The sequence below is a fragment of the Onychomys torridus genome, chromosome 1 (assembly GCF_903995425.1).
Source record: "Onychomys torridus chromosome 1, mOncTor1.1, whole genome shotgun sequence".
Lineage (NCBI taxonomy): Eukaryota > Metazoa > Chordata > Mammalia > Rodentia > Cricetidae > Onychomys > Onychomys torridus.
Genome location: NC_050443.1, coordinates 23946764 through 23968150, shown reverse-complemented (window position 1 = coordinate 23968150; position 21387 = coordinate 23946764). Strand labels below are relative to the sequence as shown.

At 48.6% G+C, this 21387-nt stretch overlaps 1 protein-coding gene across 4 annotated transcripts; it reads right to left on the bottom strand.

Annotated features, from left to right (window-relative positions):
- Positions 1 to 13079: 13079 nt before the first annotated feature.
- Positions 13080 to 20240, bottom strand: Plekhf1 (pleckstrin homology and FYVE domain containing 1). Of its 4 annotated transcripts, XM_036194914.1 has the most exons (3): positions 20000 to 20146; positions 19053 to 19066; positions 13080 to 14866 (listed from the first exon to the last, which is right to left on the bottom strand). In XM_036194914.1, the coding sequence occupies exon 3, from the start codon at positions 14848 to 14850 to the stop codon at positions 14011 to 14013; it is 840 nt and encodes a 279-aa protein (XP_036050807.1). In that variant the 5' UTR covers positions 14851 to 14866; positions 19053 to 19066; positions 20000 to 20146; the 3' UTR covers positions 13080 to 14010. The 4 variants fall into 4 exon arrangements, with proteins under 4 accessions (XP_036050807.1, XP_036050797.1, XP_036050789.1 ...); XM_036194904.1 differs by lacking the exons at positions 19053 to 19066; positions 20000 to 20146 and adding an exon at positions 20179 to 20240; XM_036194896.1 differs by lacking the exon at positions 19053 to 19066.
- Between the last annotated feature and the right edge of the window lie 1147 nt (positions 20241 to 21387).

The window sequence follows — 21387 nt, the reverse complement described above, 5'->3', positions numbered from 1 at the left end:
CTTTTCTTCCATCAGTTGCCTTGGTTGAGGTGTTTTATCACAGCAACAGAAAGTGATGAATACAAGGGGCCGGGAGAGCACTTTTTGGGCAAACTTCCTTGGAGGTGAAGGTTGCTTATGAGGCAGAGGAAAGGTGGGGAATTCCAGAAATGATTGTGGCAAGCAAGCCCAGCCCTTCCTCCTTGTAACCACAAGGTAACTTTGTGCTTTTACCTGCCTCTGTGTCCTTTGGCACACAGGCTAGGCCAGGCTAAGTCATACCATATGGAAGTTCCCACGCTCCCTGAAGAGCTGTAAAAATAAGAAGTCCTTTCATTTGTGGGATTTGAGGAGCTCTTTCCTTCAACCTCATCTTGCTACATCCAGTGGCTCTCTCTCCCAATGCAGTTCCTCTTAGGCCCTATCATGAGGTCTCCAATATGAAACTGCATCTTTCCTGATGCTTTCCTCCTTGAAGAGCCAGTCATGGTCCCTCTGGTGCAGGGATAATCCCGTGTCAGCTCCTTTTTTGGGAACCTGCCTATTTATAATTTCTAATAGCTTCTCCACCTGAAACCAACCAGCTTCAGTATCTCCCTCCCTGTCTTGTTTTTCCATAGCATCTATAAACATGGTCCTGTAACTGCCTGCCCCAGTTCACTTCCTATTGCTGTAATAAACACCATGATCAAAAGCAACTTGGGAAAGAAAAGCTAGGGTAGGAACTCACAGGAACTGAAGTAGGGGCCCTGGAGGGGTGCTGCTTACTGGCTTGCTCCCCATGGCTCACTCTGCTTGCTTTCTCATACAACCCAAAACATCTGCCTAGGGATGGCACCACCCGAAGTGGGCTGGGCCCTCCCACATCAATCATAAATTAACAAAAAGTCCCCACAGACATGTCCAAAGGCGAATCTGATGTAGACAATTCCTCAATCAAAGTTCCCTCTTTCCTGATGACTCAAGCTTATGTCAAGTTGACAAACAATAACAAGCACACTGCACCTCCACCAAATGAAAGGATTTGTATCCAGGGGAAGAATATTGAAATAATCTCTTCAATTTAACAAGCTATAAAGCACACCAGCAAGGCTGAACTCATATGGACAGGCATGTGCTTTACAAACATCATGGCCCCTTTTTGCAGGAAATCTTAACACTGGAGAAAATGCCAGAGGTATGAGATTATAGTGAAGATGAAAGGGGATCACTTCAGCCCTCTCCACAAGGCTCCCTGGAATGAAATGAAAAGAGACTGACACATGGACAGTCACAGAAGCGTGGTAACCTAAAGCCAGTGTGGTGCTGATACCTCTGTATCTTTCTTTATGGAAACCGGGAGATGGGAATGTGAACTTGGGAGGTTGTGGATATGAGAGCAAGCAAAACAGTTAGTGATCAACTCTGGAAACTGAATGAACCTTGGGAGAAGAACCATAGCTGACAATCTGTCCAGGCACTGTTGCTTCCTCTTCTCTTCGTGTGTGTGTGTGTGTGTGTGTGTGTGTGTGTGTGTGTGTGTGTGTGTGTGTATGTTCATTGGAGCTCAGGAGATGACCTAAAGTCTTTTATTCAGTTGAGGGAGCATCCTGGGAAGCCTCCCCCAGTATCTCCTGCTTGCCAAGGGCCTTTACTTGATACTAATCCGCAGGGTACACAGTTGTCTGGGGGTGAAATTCCCTAGATTCCTTCAGTAACACAATTTCTAACTTGTTTTCTGTCTATCGCCCTGCACCAGTAAGCTCCGGGAGAGAGCTTTGCCTGTTTGGGTCACAGCTGTAGTCCTAGTTCTTGGAGGCACTCAGCAGATATTTGTTGATGAATAAACAAAGGGTGAAAAAGACAGGAGGCAATCTGTTCCCTTCTCCTGTGGTTTCAGTGCCTCCAAAACATTCACTGTTCCTTTGCAGGCAGGCCTATCTGACCTTTGGCTCAGATAGATAGCCATGGGGGAGTCAGTTACCTCCCAGTAAAGGAAGGAAGACAGACCATAGCAGCACAAGGTCTGAGGCCAGAGTTACAAATACAACCAGAATGGTCACCAGGCAAAGGACTACAGTACCTTGGTATGGTGGTTTGAAGGATAAATGTCCCCCATAGGCTCAGGCATTTGAACATGTCCCCAGGTGGTGTTGCTGTTTGGGGAGGTTTATGAGGTGTGACCTTGCTGGAGGCTTTGAGAGTATGTTCTTCACCTTGCTTCCAGTTTGCTCCATCTGCTTCATGCTTGTGGTTAAGATGTGATCTCTCAGCTTCCTGTTCCTTGCTCCATGCCAGCCATTTGCTACCATGCTCCCTAGCATGATGAACACTCATTTTCCCAGATAATTCTAGTACTCAGCAGGGAGAGGCAGGTAGATCTCTGTGAGTTTGAGGCCAGCCTGGTCTACAGCTAAGGCTATAGAGTGAGACCTTGTCTCAAGAAACAAAAACAAAACAACAAGTGTTCTTAGGCTGGAAAGATGGTTTCATGGCTAAGAGTGCATATTAGCTGGGTGTTGTTGCCTGTGCATTTAATCTCAATACTTGGGAGGCAGAGGCAAGAGGATCTTTGTAATTTCAAGGCCAGCCTAGACTACATAGTGAGTTCCAGGCCAGCCAGTGAGCTCCTGTCTCCAAAAAAAAAAAAAAAAAAAAAAAAAAAAAAAGTACATACTGCAGAGGACCTGGGTTCAGTTCCCAGCACCCATGCCAGTCATCTCAGAACTGCCTATAACTCCAGCTCAGGGGATCTGATGTCCTCATCTGGCCTCTAAAGCAACTGCACTCATGGGCATATGCCCTATACCCCATAATTAAAAATATTACAAATAAATCATTAAAAAGATGTATGTGCTTCACTAGAGGGAGAGGGGGAAAATTAAACCGAGTGGTTCAGATTTGGAATCCCAGCTCCTCAGGAGGCTGAGACAAGAGGGTCACAAGTTTAAAGCTCACCTGGGCTACAGAGTGAGTTAATTGCTATCCTGGGCAACTTACTGAGCCCTGATTCAAAATAAAGTAGAAAGAGGGCTACAGATGTAGCTGAGTGGTACATCGCTCACTTGCTTTACATGTGTAAGACTCTGGGTTCCATCTCTAGTACTGCAAAGAGAACAGAAACAAAAATCAACCCCAAGCATGGTGTGGTGGTACAAACATGCCGTTTCAGCCAGCCTAGGCAATTTAGTATGATCCAGACTCCTCCTCCTCTCCCTCCTCCTCCTCCTCCTCCTCCTCCTCCTCCTCCTTCTTCTCTCTCTCTCTCTCTCTCTCTCTCTCTCTCTCTCTCTCTCTCACTCACACACACACACACACACACACACACACACACACAAATGAAGGAAGCTGGGGGCATGGCTCAGTGGTAAAGAGCTAGTCTAGCATGGGCATAGGCCTAGGCTCAATGCCCAGCACCATTAAAAGAATAAAGAAACAAATTTTTCAAAGAAGGAAAAAAAAAAAAGATGAAAGGAGGGGGGAAGAAAGAGGAAGAGTGGTATGAACTGAACTTCTTGTTCTGTATCAGGCCTCCTGTTAGTTCTTCCCAGGACTTCTTGGGAGATACAGATTTCCCTCTCCTGCCCCATCTCTGTGGAGTCAATGTATACAAGTACAGGAGGGCTCAGGCTCTGTGATTGACAAGGGGTCTCAGGCTCTGTGACTGACAGGGGGCTCAGGCTCTGAGACTGACAAAGGGGCTCAGGCTGCTGTGATTGACAGGAGGGCTCAGGCTCTGTAATTGACAGGGGTCTCAGGCTCAGGCTCTGTGATTGACGGGGGCTCAGGCTCTATGACTGACAGGGGGTTCAGGCTGCTTTGATTGACAAGAGGGCTCAGGCTGCTGTGATTGACAAGGGGTCTCAGGCTCAGGCTCTGTGATTGACAGGGGGGACTCAGGCTCAGGCTCTGTGACTGACAGGGGTTTGAGGCTGCTGTGATTGACAAGAGGGCTCAGTCTCTGTAACTGATGGGTGGGGGGAGGTTCAGGCTGCTGTGATTGACAGGAGGGCCCAGGCTTTGTGATTGACAGGGGGGCTCAGGCTTAGGCTCTGTGATTGACAGGGGGCTCAGGTTGCTGTGATTGGCAGGGGGGCTCAGGCTCTGTGATTGACAAGGGGGCTCAGGCTTAGGGTCTGTGACTGAAAGTGGGTTCAGGCTGCTGTGATTGATGGGAGCTCAGGCTGCTGTGTCACAGTGGGTCTATCAAAAAGTCTTCCAAACATTAGTATTTTTCTAAGTTGAGGAGGACTGGGAGGTCTTTGTACCCCCAAACCAAATTGTATCTGAATTGTGTTTCTTTCTGGGTTATGACTCAAGGTAACTAGCTCAGGAGGCAAAAGACTAGCTTGTTTTTGACTTGAATAAAGGGATCATCGTGTCCATTGTGGTTTTGGACACCCTGTTATCCATCTGTTTGTCTTGAGCTGATTATTGCTGGATGATTTCTTTGCACAGGGCTGAAGAGATGGCTCAGTGGTTAAGAACATTACATGATCTTCTAGAGGTCTCAGGTTCAATTCCCAGTATTCACATGGTGGCTCACAATCAGCTGTAACCCCAATTCCCAGGGGTCCAATGTCCATTTCTGGCTTCCATAGGAACCAGTTAAGCAAGTGGTACAAATACATACATGCAAGCCAAACACCCATACACAGGAGAGAGAGAGAGAGAGAGAGAGAGAGAGAGAGAGAGAGAGAGACAGAGAGAGACAGAGAGAGACAGAGAGAGAGAGAGAGAGAGAGACAGACAGACAGAGACACAGAGAGACACACAGAGAGAGACACAGAGAGAGACACAGAGAGATGGAGAGACACAGAGAGACACAGAGAGAGACAGTGACACAGAGAGAGACAAACACAGAAAGAGACAGAGAGGTGAATCTAGAACCTGAGATCCCCTGCTCATTGCTTTCTGGGAATCTCCCAAGAACTATAGTGACACCTGCTGGTGTGACCTCAGGATCACGCCTCCCTGACACAGGTAGGTGAGGTGAGGTTGATCTTGCAGACAGAAGATTGTTCTGGTTGTCAAGACTTAAGTCAGGAGGCTGTTTCTAGAGCCAGGATATGGGTGAAGTCATCTATGACAAACCAAAAGGCTCAGGGAGGAAAGAGGGCCCTCAGGGGTGACCTTCTGAAGAGGACTGGTGCTCAGGGGAGCCTCCACCCTGTTGTACATTCTCACTCCCAGCAGAGACAGGCAGGGACTGTGTGCAGGGAATGTTTCCAGTTAAGAGTGTAGAAATGAGTGAGAGGGAGCCTTGCACTGGTCCCTCTTGTGTAACCCGTACCCTTCAGCACCCTGGAAAGTGCCTTGTCAGCAGACCAAGGCCGATTTAGGAACAGGCACTTGTACAGCTGCCTTTTCTGGGAACTCTCCTGCTAGGAGGCTCTACTTCTCACTCTGGCTCCAGGAGACACTCAGGAACTCCTCCCCCAGGCCAGCAAGAGGATGATTGGCTGAGTGCTGAAAAAGGTCAACCTTGGGGGTAGGAGTGGGGCCTCCCAAAAGGCTTTGTTGCTATTTAGAACCCAGAAGAAGCCATTTGGCTATGTTCAGGATTTTGGTGACTTGCAAGCTTTGGAAGTTTCCATGGGTTTCCACAGCCAGGTATTACAGTGGATAGCTAGGAGCTATGGTGAGTGTGGCTATGCAGAGGGAATGTCACCCTGGGGGGACTCCTGCGCAGTGGATGACTGGTCCAGATGCCAGGTTCACTTTCTACCAGTTTGGGAGCCACTTTGTGCCAGAAGGGCATTCTGGAAGGCCTGCATTTTTTGAATTAGAATCTTCCAGAATCCCCATGAAGCTCCCCTTGATTTTCCCCAGAACTGTTTGTGGTTCACCTCTTCTACCACCCACCTCCACCCCATGCTGTCTCTCTGTTGGCCTGGCAGGCTGAAGTGGGAGACAGCAGGGGAAAGGAGGGGCTTGGGAAGACAGAAGACAGCCCTGGTCTGGCCTATCCTGCCTTGATCCTAAGTGTCAGGTGGGGGTTGAGGGTCTGCTCCCTAGGCCTTGGTTCCTAACCCTAAAGACAAGAAGGGTGAGAGGAGGCCTGGAGGTCACTGGGATTTTCATTCTTTTTCCTAGGCAAGAGCTCCCTAGAGAGGTTGTGTGTGTGTTGGGGTGGGGATAGGGACTTCTATGGAGAGGTGTATGGAGTGTGTGTGTATAGTGTTCCTCTCCTTTAAATTATGGACTCCACCTACACAGCCCGGCCCATGTTCACTACCGTGTTCTTGCTGGTAGGGCTTCCACTCTGCTCAAAGGAAGCTTCTCAGGTGTTGCAATGTACAGACCCCATTCCTGTGCAAATTTCCCTGTGTAGTGGTGTGTGACAGGGTCCTGGTCCCAGGGCATGCACAGATAGGGTATAGCTGGAAGGGTGAGAGAAAAAGTAAAAACAAGGGCAGAGCTGGGAGACCCAGGAGTGTCTGGATGGATGCCCAGTGCAGGACAAGTAGGTGGGCAAAGCTGATGGGGTCAGCTCACAGTGCGCAGCTTTGACAGTGTCTTAGTCAGTGTTCTATTGCTGTGAGGAGACACCGTGGCCAAGGCAACTTAGAAGAGAAAGCATTTAATTGGGGCTGGCTTACAGTTTCAGAGTATGCTGGTAGAGAGAGAGAGAGAGAGAGAGAGAGAGAGAGAGAGAGACAGAGACGGAGACAGAGACAGACAGAGACAGAGACAGAGACAGAGACAGAGAGTCAATCTGGTGGCTTGGGCTTTTGAAACCTCATAACCCACCCCCAGTGACACACCTTCTCTAAGTTTCACTCCCTGGTGACTAAGCATTCAAATATATGAACCATTGAATGGTGGTGGTGTACACCTTTAATCCCAGCACTCCAGAGGCAGGAGGATCTCTTGAGTTTGAGTCCAGCCTGGTTTACAGAGTGAGTTCCAGGACAGCCAGGGCTACACAGAGTCAAAAACAAAACAAACAAAAAAATCAAATACTTGAGCCTATGGGGACCATTCTCACTCAGACCACCACATTTTCCCACAATGCCCCAGAAGCTAGGGGAGGTACTGATGCCACCTTCAAAGGAATCATCTGCAATTGCCCGGTGCTTCACAGGGTACCAAATGGGATAGTTTGTAGGAAGGTGAGGAAGGCAGAGTATGGGAACATAGATAGGCAATCCAGGAAGGCTGCAGAGTGGAGGTGGTATCTGTGCTAGAAGGCTAAACATCCTGGGCAGAACAGGGGAGTGGTGGGCAGCCAGAAAGCAGCCCTGGGAAGCTGAGGCAGACTGGCAGGGTTGGCTAGGCAGACCCCTCTTCACTGCTCTAGGCCCTTCTTTTGCCCTCTGAGCACAGTTCCTAGCAAGCCTGCTTGAAGACAGAGCATATTCAAGGAGGATGTGGGTTTTCACAAGTCGGGACCTCTGCAGACAGTGGCAAGGGCTGAAGTTTAAGCTTGAGGGTGGTCAGAACCTGATAATCTACCATGTGAAAAGTTCCACACCCAGAGATAGCCATACCTCTCCCCATAGACCCTGTCTGGTTAGGTCACATCCTGGAGGCCTCAGTAATAAGCAGGCCAAGAGGAAGTGGCTGCCCTTGTTTTGTACCTGTCCCGAGACTTCAGATTCTGACTGAGAACTGGGTCAGCCTTTGAGCCGCTCTTACAGGGTCCCAGTCCCAGTGGGTGATCTGAATTCCCTCAGCAGCCATTTTACAGTGGCAAGGGAGAGGCCAGAGAGGCAGATAATAGCTCCAAGCAGACCCTCAGTGGAACAGGTGCAATCTCTCCAGAAACTTCTGTCTGGTATGGTGGGCACTTCTGCCCCAGCCTGTGAGGCCAACTCACAGTGGGTGTCAGGAAGAACTTGCCCTGCTTCTGGGACCCCATGTGTAAATTAGCTATTGTGACTTTGCAGTCAAGCCCATCCATGGTATGTGGGCACATTTTCTGGTATTCCGGTGTCATTTTCTTTGGTGAGACCCTGAGGTGGGACAGTTGGCTCAAGTGTCAGATCTCCCATTCAGCTGAGGACCCCCTCACACTATTAGAGTGGCTGACCTAGTTCACTTGCCTTGCCAACAGTGTGTGTGGCTCCTTTGACCCACAGCCTTACAGCAGGGATTTTTATTTTTTAAATAGTAAACATTCTAACTGGGGTGAAATGACAGGTCAATGAAGTTTTGATTTATATTTCCCTGATGGCTAATCATACTAAGCATTAATATATATTAGTTATATATATTACAATATAGAATTATATATAAATGTTTAGTATTAATATATATATATATGAAAAATATGTAAATAACATATTTCATTTCTTCTTTTGAAAATTGTCTATTTGCCCAATTTTACAACTAGCTTGAATTTTCTTTTGTTGTTTGGTTTGTTTATCTGAGGTAGGATCTCACTATGTAGCCCAGACTGGCCTTTAACTCATGAACTGTTACCTCAGCTTCCCAAGGATTACAGGTAATGCCACCCTATGACTCAGGAGGCAAAGGCAGGTGGGCCTCTGTGAGATCAATGCCAGCCTTGTCTACATAGCAAATTTCAAGTCAGCCGAAGCGAAAGTGAGATCCTGTCTGTTTGTTTTCTTTTTGCTGCCTGTCTGTCCACTCTTTTCAGTTAACTATTGCCGTCCTGTCTATTTTTGCTTTTGGTGTCATATGGAAAATCATTGTCTATAGAAGCCTTATGAAAATCTGCTGGTGTCTACAAAGCAGAGAGAGAGAGAACTGACTCCTACAAGTTGTCCTCCGACCCCCACATGGCACATGCCTCCCACACCTACGCAAGCAAATGTAATATACTTTTTATTTATTTTTTGAGACAAGGTGTCTTAGTGTCTATTGATGCAATGGAACACCTTGGCCAAAAGGCAAGTTGGGGAAGGAAAGGCTTAATTTCTCTTACACTTCCATTTTGCTGTTCATCACTAAAGGAAGTCAGGACAGAGACAGGAGCTGATGCAGTGATGCAGAGGCCATGGAGGGGTGCTGCTTACTGGCTTGCTTTCCTTGGCTTGCTCAGCCCACTTTCTTATAGAACCCAGGACCAGCAGCCCAGGGATAGTACCACCCACCACAGGCTGGGCCCTCCCCCATCAATCACTAAATGAGAAAATGCCTTATAGCTGGAGGTATTTCTTCAACTGAGGCTTCTTCCTCTCTAATGACTCTAGTTTGTGTGTCAAGTTGACACACAAAACCACCCAGTACACAGGGTTTCTCTGAGTAACCCTGACTGACTGTCTTGGAACTTGCTCTATAGCTGGCCTTGAACTCATAGATCCACCTGCTTCTGCTTCCCAAGTCCTGGGATTAAAGGTATGAGCCACTATGACTGGCCACCTTTTTTTTTTTTTTTCTTTATTAAAAATTAAAAAAAAAAAAAAAAAAGAAAATGTAACAAAACAAGTAAGAACCAGTATTCTAGTCCTCACGGATACCAAGATAAAGCCTGCTGAGGCACCTCATTTTGAGGTGCCCACAAATGTCACCTTTTCTAGGAAGCTCTACTAAGGCAATCCTCTTTGAGCCTCAAGAAGGCTTTGTGTGACTTGCCTTTGTCTCTGCATCAAATACAGACAGACCTTAGTAAGTAGGCACCAGCATTTACCCTCATCAACACAGGGACACCATTCCTGGGGTCCTAGAATCCCCTGCCTTCCTCCTCAGCTTGGCAGACCACACTTGGATGTCACTAGTTATATGTAAGTGGCTCTCTCCTTTGAGAAAATGTGGCACTTGGAAGTCCCATGGACAAATGCACAGGCTAGGATCCCTAACGATGGCTCTTGCACAGCCTTTCCTGGTATCTGAATTCTGTGTGAAAATTGAACCCCACTGAACTGCAAGAGCAGTCTGTCATCTGCCCCTGATGTACTGGGTCACAGCTGCAACATTACCTCCCACCTCAACACTCCATCAGGCTGGACTCTGCAGTTGGTTCAGGCAATGCTGAGGTGCAAGTTTCCATGCTGTCAATGCAGGGTCCTGGTCTTAGAGCTCCCTTGTCTCTTCATTTCCAGCTGGGGCAAGGTAGACCCCCTCCCAAGGACCCAATGCTGCTGGAGAATCACATGCTCCTGGCAGAGACAGTATTCATACAGCTGGGAGGACATTTCAGGAAGACTTTGCTGGCAGGACAGTGGGTTCCTGAGTCCTTGCCAAGCCTTGTGAACAGAGCCATGGGCAAGAGTGTGAAGCCTGGCCCCAACCCATCAGACATAGCTCTCAGATCCTGTTGGCCTTCAGTTCAGTACTGAGTAAACAAGACAAAGAACTGAGGTACTGAAGTCCATCCTAAGAACTCCTGAGTCCCTGGGTGGGGTGGTGGCCCAAAGGTCAGCAGTATAGCCTTGACTTAGCCCTCAGCACCTTGGCTGGAAAGCCCCAACTGAGAATGATGGGCAACAGAGGGGGCTGTACCTGTTCCTCAGGCAGGCCCCTCTTTGAGAACAGCCTGAATAACATGCCTACAAGCCTTGATCCCAGTCTGGCTGACCATGCTGCCTCAGCAAGGGACTGAGGACAATCTCCCACACAGTTCCTTCCCTTCTCCGGCTCCATTCTATGGCCACATGATAGACTATTTTTGTAACACTTTGATCATATTTACCCCATTTCTTTCTCTTGCTCCCTCACTGGTCCCCTCCCTCTTCTTAAATTGTACCCTTATACATCTTTTTAAAAATATTAGACTCTGCCTATGAGAGAAAGCATGTGATCTTCGAGTCTGGCTTGTTTGGTTTAACATGGCCATCTCTGGTTCCATCTATTTCTCTACAAATGACACAATTTCCTTCTCCTTGGAGTCTGAATAAATCTCCAGTGTATGTTACATTTTCTTTATCTGTTTATGTGCTGATAGACACCTAGGTTAGTGCCATAATGGCTGTTGTAAATATTGCTAGGTACTCAAGTGGTACCCAAGTGTATGCTGATTACCCAGATGTTTTGTTTGCTGGGGGCCTGCATAACTCCTTCTATAGTGACTGCACTATTACATTAGGGCACAGGTTTCCTCTTCTAAACATTCTCATCATTTTGTTTTCTTTTTTAAAAAAAATTATTTATTTATTATGTATACAGTGTTTTGCCTGCATGTATCCCTGCAGGCCCAAAGAGGGCACCAGATCTCATTACAGATGGTTTTCAGCCACCATGTAGTTGCTGGGAATTGAACTCAGGACCTTTGGAAGAACAGCCAGTGCTCTTAACCTCTGAGCCATCTCTCCAGCCCCCATTTTGTTTTCTTACACATTTTATTTCAAGGCTTTCATTCCTACAGTCTGTTCCCCTCTAAAGAAAGCTTCAGCAGTAGGGGGATACTGGGTATCATTTGGTCTCACACAAGGGTCCCACAGTCATTTGGCTCCTGGGAGTTCCCCTCAGTATCTCAGTAGAAAAGAGTCAGGGACAGAAGGGAGGCCATGGAAGCTTCCTGCCTACCACCATAGACAGAAAGAGCAGAAGATGGACTTTTCTTAGATCCCCCCCTTGGAAATCCCAAGCTAGCTTCTGTGCACACAGTCCCCATGCCTGTCTACCTCCCAACCATCTGCTGACAAGTCAGAGCAAAGTCATCAGAACAGAGAACAGACTGCTGCCTGTAGAAGCCTCTGTGGTTGGGGGGGGGGTGTCTATATGTCATTTGGCCTTGACCCCCATCATGTTTCTCCAGGACACACAGAGCCCTTCCTCTTCAGGGCCTTGACACAAGTCATTACCAATTCCTGGAGGGTTATTTCTCCACTGGCATGGCTCATTCTCTTTACCCAGGGTGTGCCTCTATGCACCTAGTACCAGCCTCAGCCCACCTGCTAGAATGTAGTCTCCTCTCTCAAAACTGAGAACTAAGTCCATCTTATTCACAGTGGTGTCCCCAGCATTTGGCAGGGAACACAGCAAGTCTCTGTAACTCAGTAACTGAATAAATGAACACCTTCCCAAGGTTGTTGACCACTTTAGGTCCTTGTGGTCTCCAACATCTTGGGGCTTAGGGATGAGTCAGCTCCTGTCTCTACTTCGCAGTGCCACATGGCCCTCCACAGCCTGCCCCAGCCACCCAGATTCCTGCACCATGCTCATTTTGTCAGGCGATAAGGACAGGGGCTAGACCCAGGCTCAGCCTCAGGCAGTTCCTTCTGTCCACAGGAACTGCTGCTGCCTTTTATACCCTGAAGGTTTCCAGGAAAGGAAGGTTCCAAGGGAGTGAGGTTTGTGAGTCACCAGTCATAGGTAGAAGGGATGGGGCTGCCTGGTCTGGACTTCTGAAAAGATGCCAGATCTAGGTTCAGGAAGCCACTCCTCACCTAGGAACACACCTGGTCCTGTGTCCAAACAGGAGAAGCAGGCTGAACTAGTCTGTGTGCTGACAGAGGCCACAAAGTGAAAGGGGCTGCAAACAAATACATCTCCAATCCTCCCCAGCCTGTTACCGCCAATACAGGAAGGGTCACAGGCAGCTCCTGGGTGCTCCATATTCTACCCCTCTAGCACTCTTTAGAGGGTGACCGACCAAATGTCTGTCAACTGTAGATTTTGGGATCTGGACCCAACCTACAGAACCAGAACATAGACATGGAAGACAACATTATATTGGGGGGATGGAGATCCCTGATAATAGGGGTTCACTATACTAGAGTCGGAGGGAAGTTTTTTTTAGCACATGCACCTGACAGTGACCCCACTCTATACACAGGGACTCCATTCAAGGACTGCCAGGTACTGGGCAAAGACTGATAAATACATGCAGAAAGCATGGTTTCTCAAGACAGGGTTTTTATGTAGCTAGGGCTGGCTTCAGACTCACAATCTTGGGATTATAGGCATGGACTGCCACCAGTTTTAAAGAAGGCTTCTGAAGGGCCCTGAAACTTTCTAGTCTACATGCAAAGCTAGCGGCTTGCTCCCCAAATCACAGACACCATCTGCAGGGGCTGAGCAGGAGACTACACATGAGCCTTTTTACCCCAGAAGGATCAGGCTAAGCCAGACAAACACCTATTTTCCTTTACCACCCATTTAGACAGCCCACACCAATAAGCTGGGTATAGTGGTATATGCCTGCAATCTCAGCACTGGGGAGGCTGAGGCCAGAGGATCTCAAATTTGTATCAGCCCTTTGTAACAAGTCTCTGTCTCAAAGGAAAAGGAAAGAAGGAAGGCAGGCAGGCTGGCTATCAAAGCAGCAGAATGGGGCTTTGTTCTTGGGGAGCCAGCCATAGTATGGCATGAATGTCTCACTGGGTGGGAGGCATTTCCAGGAATGCCCAGTGTGGCAGTATCAGTGATGGCTGTCCCTACCCATGGCTTCTACCACTGATTGAGTAGTGTCTGAAGCTAGGGTACTCTTAGACTTAGCAATCAAAAGAGGTTTTTTTTTTTTTAATTGGTAAGTCAGTCTGGATAGGGTTTCTGTCCTTGAAATCCAGAGTCCTAAGGAAAAACATTGCTTCTGCTGACTGCAGACAGAGATGGGGACAGGACAGGCCCCAGACATTTGGAGGGTGGTGACAGGGCAGAGACCTTGATGGGTTGCTCTGGGTTAGGGGAGCTCAGGCTGCAGCTCACCTGGGCCCCAAAGGCACATACAGTGCATCTGGGGTCTAGCTTGGCAAGGACTCCATCAGTGGACAGGTAGTGATATCTGCATGGTGGTGGATGTGCAGGCTTTCTGTGCTGGCATGGGCTGTGCCTGTTAAGGGGTGGAGGTGGGATGCGGTCTGAAGCTCAAGCTCCAGAGTGGAGTGGGCCCTTTGTCCTCTTCCACCCTGTCTTTTAATGCTTGGGACACCGGCCTGGTCTAACCCCAAGGGCTGTAGTAGCCTGGTCACCAAAGACTATATGTCCTGGGCCTTGTGAAACGGAAAGGCAATTATCTGACCAGAAGCAGCAGAAGGCCTAGGATGCTGCTGTCTAGCAGAAAGGCACTAGTAATGACTCCAGAACAGCTACCTATCATATGCCCACTACCATGGGCTTGGGTCCCAGCAAAATCAGACAGTTCAAGACCTGCACTCTTGGGGACGTGGGCAGTGGACTGGTTTGATGCAGACACTCTGAGGGTCAACTGTGGAAGGCTGACCAGGAGACACCTGAATCATAGAATTCCACCTGGCTAGGCCAGTCACCATCTCCACTGCCGTCTCTGTCCTCATTGGAGTCATCATCATCACCACTGGATGCACCACAGACAGCACCGCCTAGGTGGGTTGGCTGCCCTGGAGAGTCCCTGTACCTCTCTTTGTCCTCCTCCCTTTGCTTTTGGGTGGTCAGCTCACGGTAGCAGAGGCTACAGACACGAAGGGGTTTGGGGGAGAGATATGGCAGCAGAAAACGCTCCTTAGAACACTCAGCACAGACCACAAACCCGCATTTTCGGCAGTGGTGACGCCGGGTAAGTGCTGAGAAGCGTGTCTGTGTGCAACGCATGCAGATGTCCGTCGCCTTGTCAGGAATCCAGGGTGCTGCATGCTCAGTGGTGGGCTGGCGGCCTGTGGCCAGCAGCTGCCTCCTCACACACTCTTCAATGTGGCTAATCCATTCCTGGCGCTCCGTGGTAGAGGCTGCCGACACCACAAAGGACTTCTTGGCTGTCTTGATCATCCAGCGGTTTTTGGCCTGCAGGGTTTCTGGCAGTGGCTCCAATGTTACCTCTTCCAGGGGAATAATATGCTGGCTGCAGTACTTGCGCTTGCTAAGCACAATACTGCCATACACCAGGATGTCGTTGAAGAGGAAGAAGATGCGTGGCTTGGCCTTCTTTCGGCACTCCTTGGTCAGTACCCCCTCACCCAGGAGCACACGGCCAGGCAGGGCCAGCGGCTGCCCTGATGCCCCAAAACAGCTCTCCACTGCTGCGATCCGTTGGCTGTTGATCTCTGTGTTTGCCAAATGGTCCACCATCTTCTCAGTAGCGAGGCTGTAGGAGGCAGACAGGGAGGCCATCAGCTTGCCCATGAAGTCAGAACCACACTGCTCACCACCCACTATACCAGCTCACTCACACACCAAACCAGACAAATCTATTATCCCAAGCCTATCCAGCCTCCCAGGCACAGAAACTTTGCGCTCCAGAGGCTGACTTGATATAAGGAGTGGAAGATTGTTGGGGGGTGGGGTGGGTGACAGGGATTCTCCTGTGGGAGGCATTTAGGAGGCAGCTGGTGGTGGGAAGACAGCCATGAGGAGTTAATGCAAGAAGTAAGAGACTCAGTGGTCCTAGGAGCCTTGGAAGTAGAGCACAACTCATGTATGCATCAGGAACAAGGAAACTGGAACGGTGAGCCTCCAACTCCCATCAGCTGTTTAGGACAGTCTGTGATTGGAAGAATGGGGGTACACACACTGAACAGTGTATGTTGGACAATATGAGTGTCTGGGATCCAAACTGATCACAGACTCTTTGATCCCTCATCTGCCCAAGGTATCTAATTGTTCTGGGTGGCTGAACAGGGGCCACACTGCTATCTCAGGGGCCATGTGCTGAGTACTAACTCTCAGCCAAGGGCAGCTTCACCTCATCTAGTCCTCACACACACCCTAGCAGGTTAGAAAACCCTCTGCCCCCATCTTACTGGAGGGAAACAGACTCTGGTAGTTAGTTGGAGGGAATACAGCTCAGAAGATAGAGCCTCCTCTGTGGAGTGCAAAGCCCACTTGGGTTCTCTGTTGATGTACTAGGCAGTAAACACCGGTAGCCTCACAGCATACCCTAGCTACCTCCTAATATTCATACCCACCCTTCTAAGCCCAGCATACTTAAAACTGAAGGATACACAGATGTGGCCACTTTCTGGGTCAAGCTTCCAGGCCTAGCATCTCTACTAAGCTCTAGGTATGGATAGCCATTCACCTACCCAGTCATCAAATTAGCTTCTTATACTCAACACTGAACCCAATGTTTCCTGAGCCCTTTCCTCTTAGCTCTTCTCCATCATCAGAAACACCATGCACCTAGTGGCTCAAACTCCAAATCTAGTCTTCATCCTTGAGCTTCCTCTTTCTTAGACAACAGATTTCTCAGCATGCAGCTCCACCACTGTACAACAGCAAGGTGCCATCTTGCCTCACCTGGAACAGGCCATCCCATGTTGGCCCTGGCCCATGACCAGCTTAGAAAGATTCTTTGTTCCTCACCTCAGGAAGCTTCTCCCAGTGATGGCAAACTGGCCAGAGATCAAATGTAGCCCAGAGCCCACTTTTATAAATAAAGTTTTATTGTAACATGCCTGTGCACATTCATGTATAGGGTATGGTAGAGTTAAGTGGTGACAGGAATCATATGGTCATAAAACCTGAAATACTGACAATCTGAACCATTGTAGAAAAGTTCACTGATCCCTTCTGTAAGATGCCACCCTGTTTTTGTTTTGTTTTCCCCTTCATAACATTTATCAAGACTTATCATGGGGCTGGGGAGATTTCCCACCGGCATAAAGATCTGAGTAGATCTTGAGGCCCCATGTAAAAAGCCAGGAGTGGTGATGTGTCTGTAATTCCACAGCTGGGAGTAGAGAAAAGAGGATCCTTGAGGCTTGCTGAATCTGTGAGTGCCAGGTTACGGTATCGAGGCACATACTGCTTTTCCAGAGGACCTAAGTTCAGTTCCCAGCTGCCAACCTCCTTAACTCCAGCTACAAGGAATCCAGTACCTTCTTATGGATTCTGTGGACATCTGCATTCATAATTGCATATATCCACCTGTGCTGGCTAGTCTTATGTCAACTTGACAAAAGCTGGAATTAACTGATAGGAGGGAATCACAATTGAGAAAATGCCTCCATAAGATCCCACTGTAAGGTATTTTCTTAGTGATTGATGTGGGATGGTCCAGACCATCATGGGTGGTGTCAACCCTGGACTGGTGGTCCTGGGTTCTATAACAAAGCAAGCTGAGCAAGCCAGTTGAGCAGGCTAGTGAGCAGCACCCCTCAATGGTCTCTGCATCAGCTTCTGCCTCCAGGTTCCTGCCCTGTTTGAGTTCCTGTCCCGACTTTCTTCAATGATGAACAGTGCTGTTAAGTGTAAGGCAAATAAACCCTTTCCTCCCAAACTTGCTTTTTGGTCATGATATTTTGTCACAGCAATAGAAATGCTAATTGAGATATCACTCATATATGTATACCTATGACTAAAAGTTAAATAAATTTTTAAAAAACCAAGGTGGTCAGCAATTGAGGAAGACACCAGACATCAATCTTTGGCCTTAATACACACACACACACACACACACACACACACACACACACACACACAAGTGCTGCCCACACCACCTGATATAATAACTATTTTTAGTGCTGATCTTGGCAGCAAACTTTACAACCCCAAGCCATTATGCTAACTGATCACCAGTTCTTGGCTGAGGGACAATCTGACAAACCCAAACTGTGTCCCTTAATGTGCCAGCATGCTACCTCCATGGCCACCAGGCACTGTGCTGGGGACTAATGTGGATAACATCTTCTTGTGGAGAGACCAGAATGGCCCAGAGACAGTAGAGCCAAAGGTGCAGTGGCTTCCAGGTAGCAAAGACAACTGAAACACTTAGGAGTAGAGGATATAATAAGAAACAGGGTTTTAGGCTGGAACGATGGCTCAGTGGTTTGGAGCACTTTCTGCTGTTCTGCTCCTTCCTGAGGACAGAATTTGGATCCCAGTACCCACACTGGGTGCCTGGCTTACAACTGCCTGTAACTCCAACTCCAGGGCACCTGATAAACTTTTTCTGGCTTCTGAGGCATTTACACACATGTGGCACTCAATCCCACAGACACATGAATAAAAATAAAAATAAACCTTAAAAAAAAATAGGTTCTCCTCACATGACAGATAAATGGACCAACAGGAGTAACGAACACTTAATGGACTGAGGTGAGTAGCCCTTGGATGGCACATACAACTGACTGTCACTTATGCAGAAACCACACAACATTCCAAACTATTCAAGAAACCCATCTACAAATAAAAACAGGAGATCTCATACCCATTGGAAGGCTCTTATCAAAGAAAATACAGTAAGTGCCAATGTGGGAAAAGCACGGTTGCTGGAAATATAAAATGTTATAGCTATGGGCTGGAGCTTAGTGGGTTCTGATGTTCTTGTAGGGACCTAGGTTGTTTTCAACACCTATACCAGGTGGCTCACAGCCTTATGGAACTCTAATTCCAAGGGATCTGCACGTATGTGGTGCACATACATAGATACACTCAAAATAAACAAATAAATCTTGAGAAAAAACCGACATAGCTACTATGGAAAACAACCCGAAGGTTCCTCAAAAAATTAACAATAGAATTACCTTACACCTACTTTTCCCACTATGGGTCTATCTCCAAAGGGACTGGAAGGAATATCAATATTTTTGTGTGTTTACTAAAGCCAAGAGGCAGAAGCAACCGAAATGCCCATCACTGAGAAACGTGACAGACAGCCAAGGAGGAAATATGATCCACAACCAGGAACTAAAAATCCAGACCTAATCTAGCCCACTGTCAGTCTTCCTAAATGCAACCTCAGCAAAATGCAATCACATTCAAGCTAACACAACCTAAAATATATTTACTCTCTGGCCCCTTATAGAAAAGGTTTGTTGACCCTTGACACATGCAAAATGTACAAGGCACCTTACACATGGATACTGGCAACGATGTCTGTCTTGATGGAAATCATCATATCCTGTTGCCCACTGTGGTACAGCCTATAAGAGAGGTCTGGAGCCTGTAACTCAGGAGGAGGGAGTAAGGAACCCCCTCCTGTAAGAGGTCAGGTCACAGGGGCAGGAAGGGTCACCTTGCCAGCCCACAGGCCATTGTGAGCATTCCTGAGTTATTACAAGGATAGTGAGTCACTGAAACTTTCTGGAATCCTCCTCCAGGAGAACAGAATAAGTAAAATGAACTCTTAGGCGCCACTTTCTCAGCACCTGTTGCTAGCTAGGTATAACTTGGAGCACATAGCATGTTTGATCTATCTCAGTCCCCCAAAATGCTCATCTGGAGAAAGCACCAAGTCCCTTCACAGCCACCACCCCAGAACCTCAGCTAGTGGCCAAACTTTCAAATAAGCTCTGAGGCAAGGAAGAGAAACTTTGGCCTAGGACACATACCTGTAATCCAGTACCTGAGAAGATGAGGCAGGAAGATAGAGAGTTCTAGGTCAATCTGGGCTATATAGGGAGATTTTATCTCAAAAAAACCAAACCAAACCAACCAAACAAACAAACAAACAAAAACACACCTAGTTGGGCAAGATGGCTCAGAGGATAAAAGTGTTTGTGGCCAAGAATGACTGAATTCCATCCCGGGAACTCACATGATGAAAAGGAGATAATGACTCCTGAAAGGCGTGCCCTCTTCATATTAAACAAAAAACCCCCGCCCTCCAGCACACCTAGAATCAGAAGTTCTTAAAACTCCAGAGTGTGTAGTCTTCTACTGCCCGATCTTCGTGTCATCTCTCACCACTTACACACCTTGTGGCCTATCCCACCCCGCAGGCCACAATGCTAAACCCCTCCTTCCTTGGCGCGGCTGGGTTGGTCAGGTCCCAGTGCTCAGGCAACTGGCCTGGCCCCACTACACAGCTCTGAGAGCTGACGTGGGCAGAACGCACAGCAAAAGTGAAGCACTTCAGTTTACACAAACTGCAGGGATCTTGACCCCAGCACTGCTCGCTCCTCCTCCTCGGCCTCTAACCCTGTGGAATCTGATATCAGCTGTGTTCAAATTCCAAGGCCTGCTCCCTCTAGGCGTGTGCACGCGTTCCAGAGTGCCTCGGAACTGCCGTTTTTTCCTGCTACTGAGGCCTGGCGACCGGGCTTCTGTACTTCAGGTGTTCCCTAGGAGAGTCCGGGCTCGGTCCCACCTCAGTAACTTCCTGTAGAGTCGCTGACTCAAACTCTTCAGGGTCTCAAATCAGAGGCTATTGAGAACTGCTCCTCCCATCCTTAAGGCATCTCAGGCCAAATAATGAATGACTACCGGAACCTCGTGGGACAAGGTGCGGACTGAAACCCTGTGGAGGACCCTCCCCCAGCTCACAGCTCAGGCACACCTCGGGGACTCAGTGGTCCCGGAGTCCCTGCTGTCAACCGCTTCCCAAGGAGCCTCCGTAAGTCAGCAAGTAGAGCGCACTTTCTGCTCCGGTGTAATCTCAGATGTCGATCTCCGCGGCTACCTCGACCCGCGGCTGCGGGCGGGAGGGGAGCGCTTCCGGTGCCGTAGCCTGCTTACCTCCGGCGGAGACCAGTGTATCCCGCACAGCCGGTCTGCGTAGGGTCACTGCTCCAGCCCGCCAATCCTCGCGCCGCCTACGTCTCCTGGTTCCAACTCCCTGGCTATGCCCTCTTGAGGGTCACTTGGCCAATCGGAGCCCTAGCACGCAGGCGGGGGCGGAGCCGGAGTGGGCCCAAGTTCCCCAGAAATGTGCAGCGGTAGAGTTGAACCGCTGGATAGGAAGCGGGTCACCTAGTTTTCTGCGTGTGGTCTGGGGACTGATCCAGTTTCCAGCTTCTCTGGCCGCCATGCTGAAGGCTGAGCCGGCGCGGATTCGGGGGACAGTCCACGACTGAAGCACACGCAACGGGATGGTGGGACTGTGGGCCCTCAAATGCCCCTGCTATCATGATGGCTATCTATTTTCGGCGATGGTGACACGCCTTTTATTAAAGGCCAACAGAACTTTGTAAAAATTTCCTAGTGGAGCCGGGCGGTGGTGGCGCACGCCTTTAATCCCAGCACTTGGGAGGCAGAGGCAGGCGGATCTTTGTGAGTTCGACGCCAGCCTGGTCTCTGGTCTACCAAGTGAGATCCAGGAAAGGCGCAAAGCTACACAGAGAAACCCTGTCCTGAAAAACAAAAAACAAACAAACAAACAAACAAAAATTCCTAGTGAAAAATGGCAAAAACACACGGGAGGAAATGAGTCTAGTGGACCCCACGTTCTCATCACATAGCTCTAACGTGAATAGGTTAAGTATGCCTTGCTTGACTCCACCAAGCTGTTGGTGACACTCAGAACTCAATTCCAAGCCTGCCTTCCTGTCTAACCTGCCCCCACGCAATCCTCTTCCACTGTCTTCTTCCGGTTCCTCAAAACCACTGGGCTCATTCCACTCCCACCCTTTTGCACTCCCCCTCCTTTGTCATTTTAATGTCACCTCCTCAAGAAGGTCTCTTTGGCCCCAAAGCATCAGTGCTCTACTTCGTCCATTTTTGTTTGTTTGTTTTTTGTTTTTTCATAAAGACAGAGTTTTACTTTGTATCCCTGGCTGGTCAGAAACTCTGTGTAGATCAGGGTGTCCCTGAACTCATAGAGGCCTTGCTTTTGTCTCTAGAGTGCTGGGCCGTTATATAGTGTCAGTTTGTGTTGCCAAACTGGTTACATTGAAGAGGTCCTAGCTCTGGTTAGCCTGGTGCCTGCTGGGCCGGGACCAAGGCCAG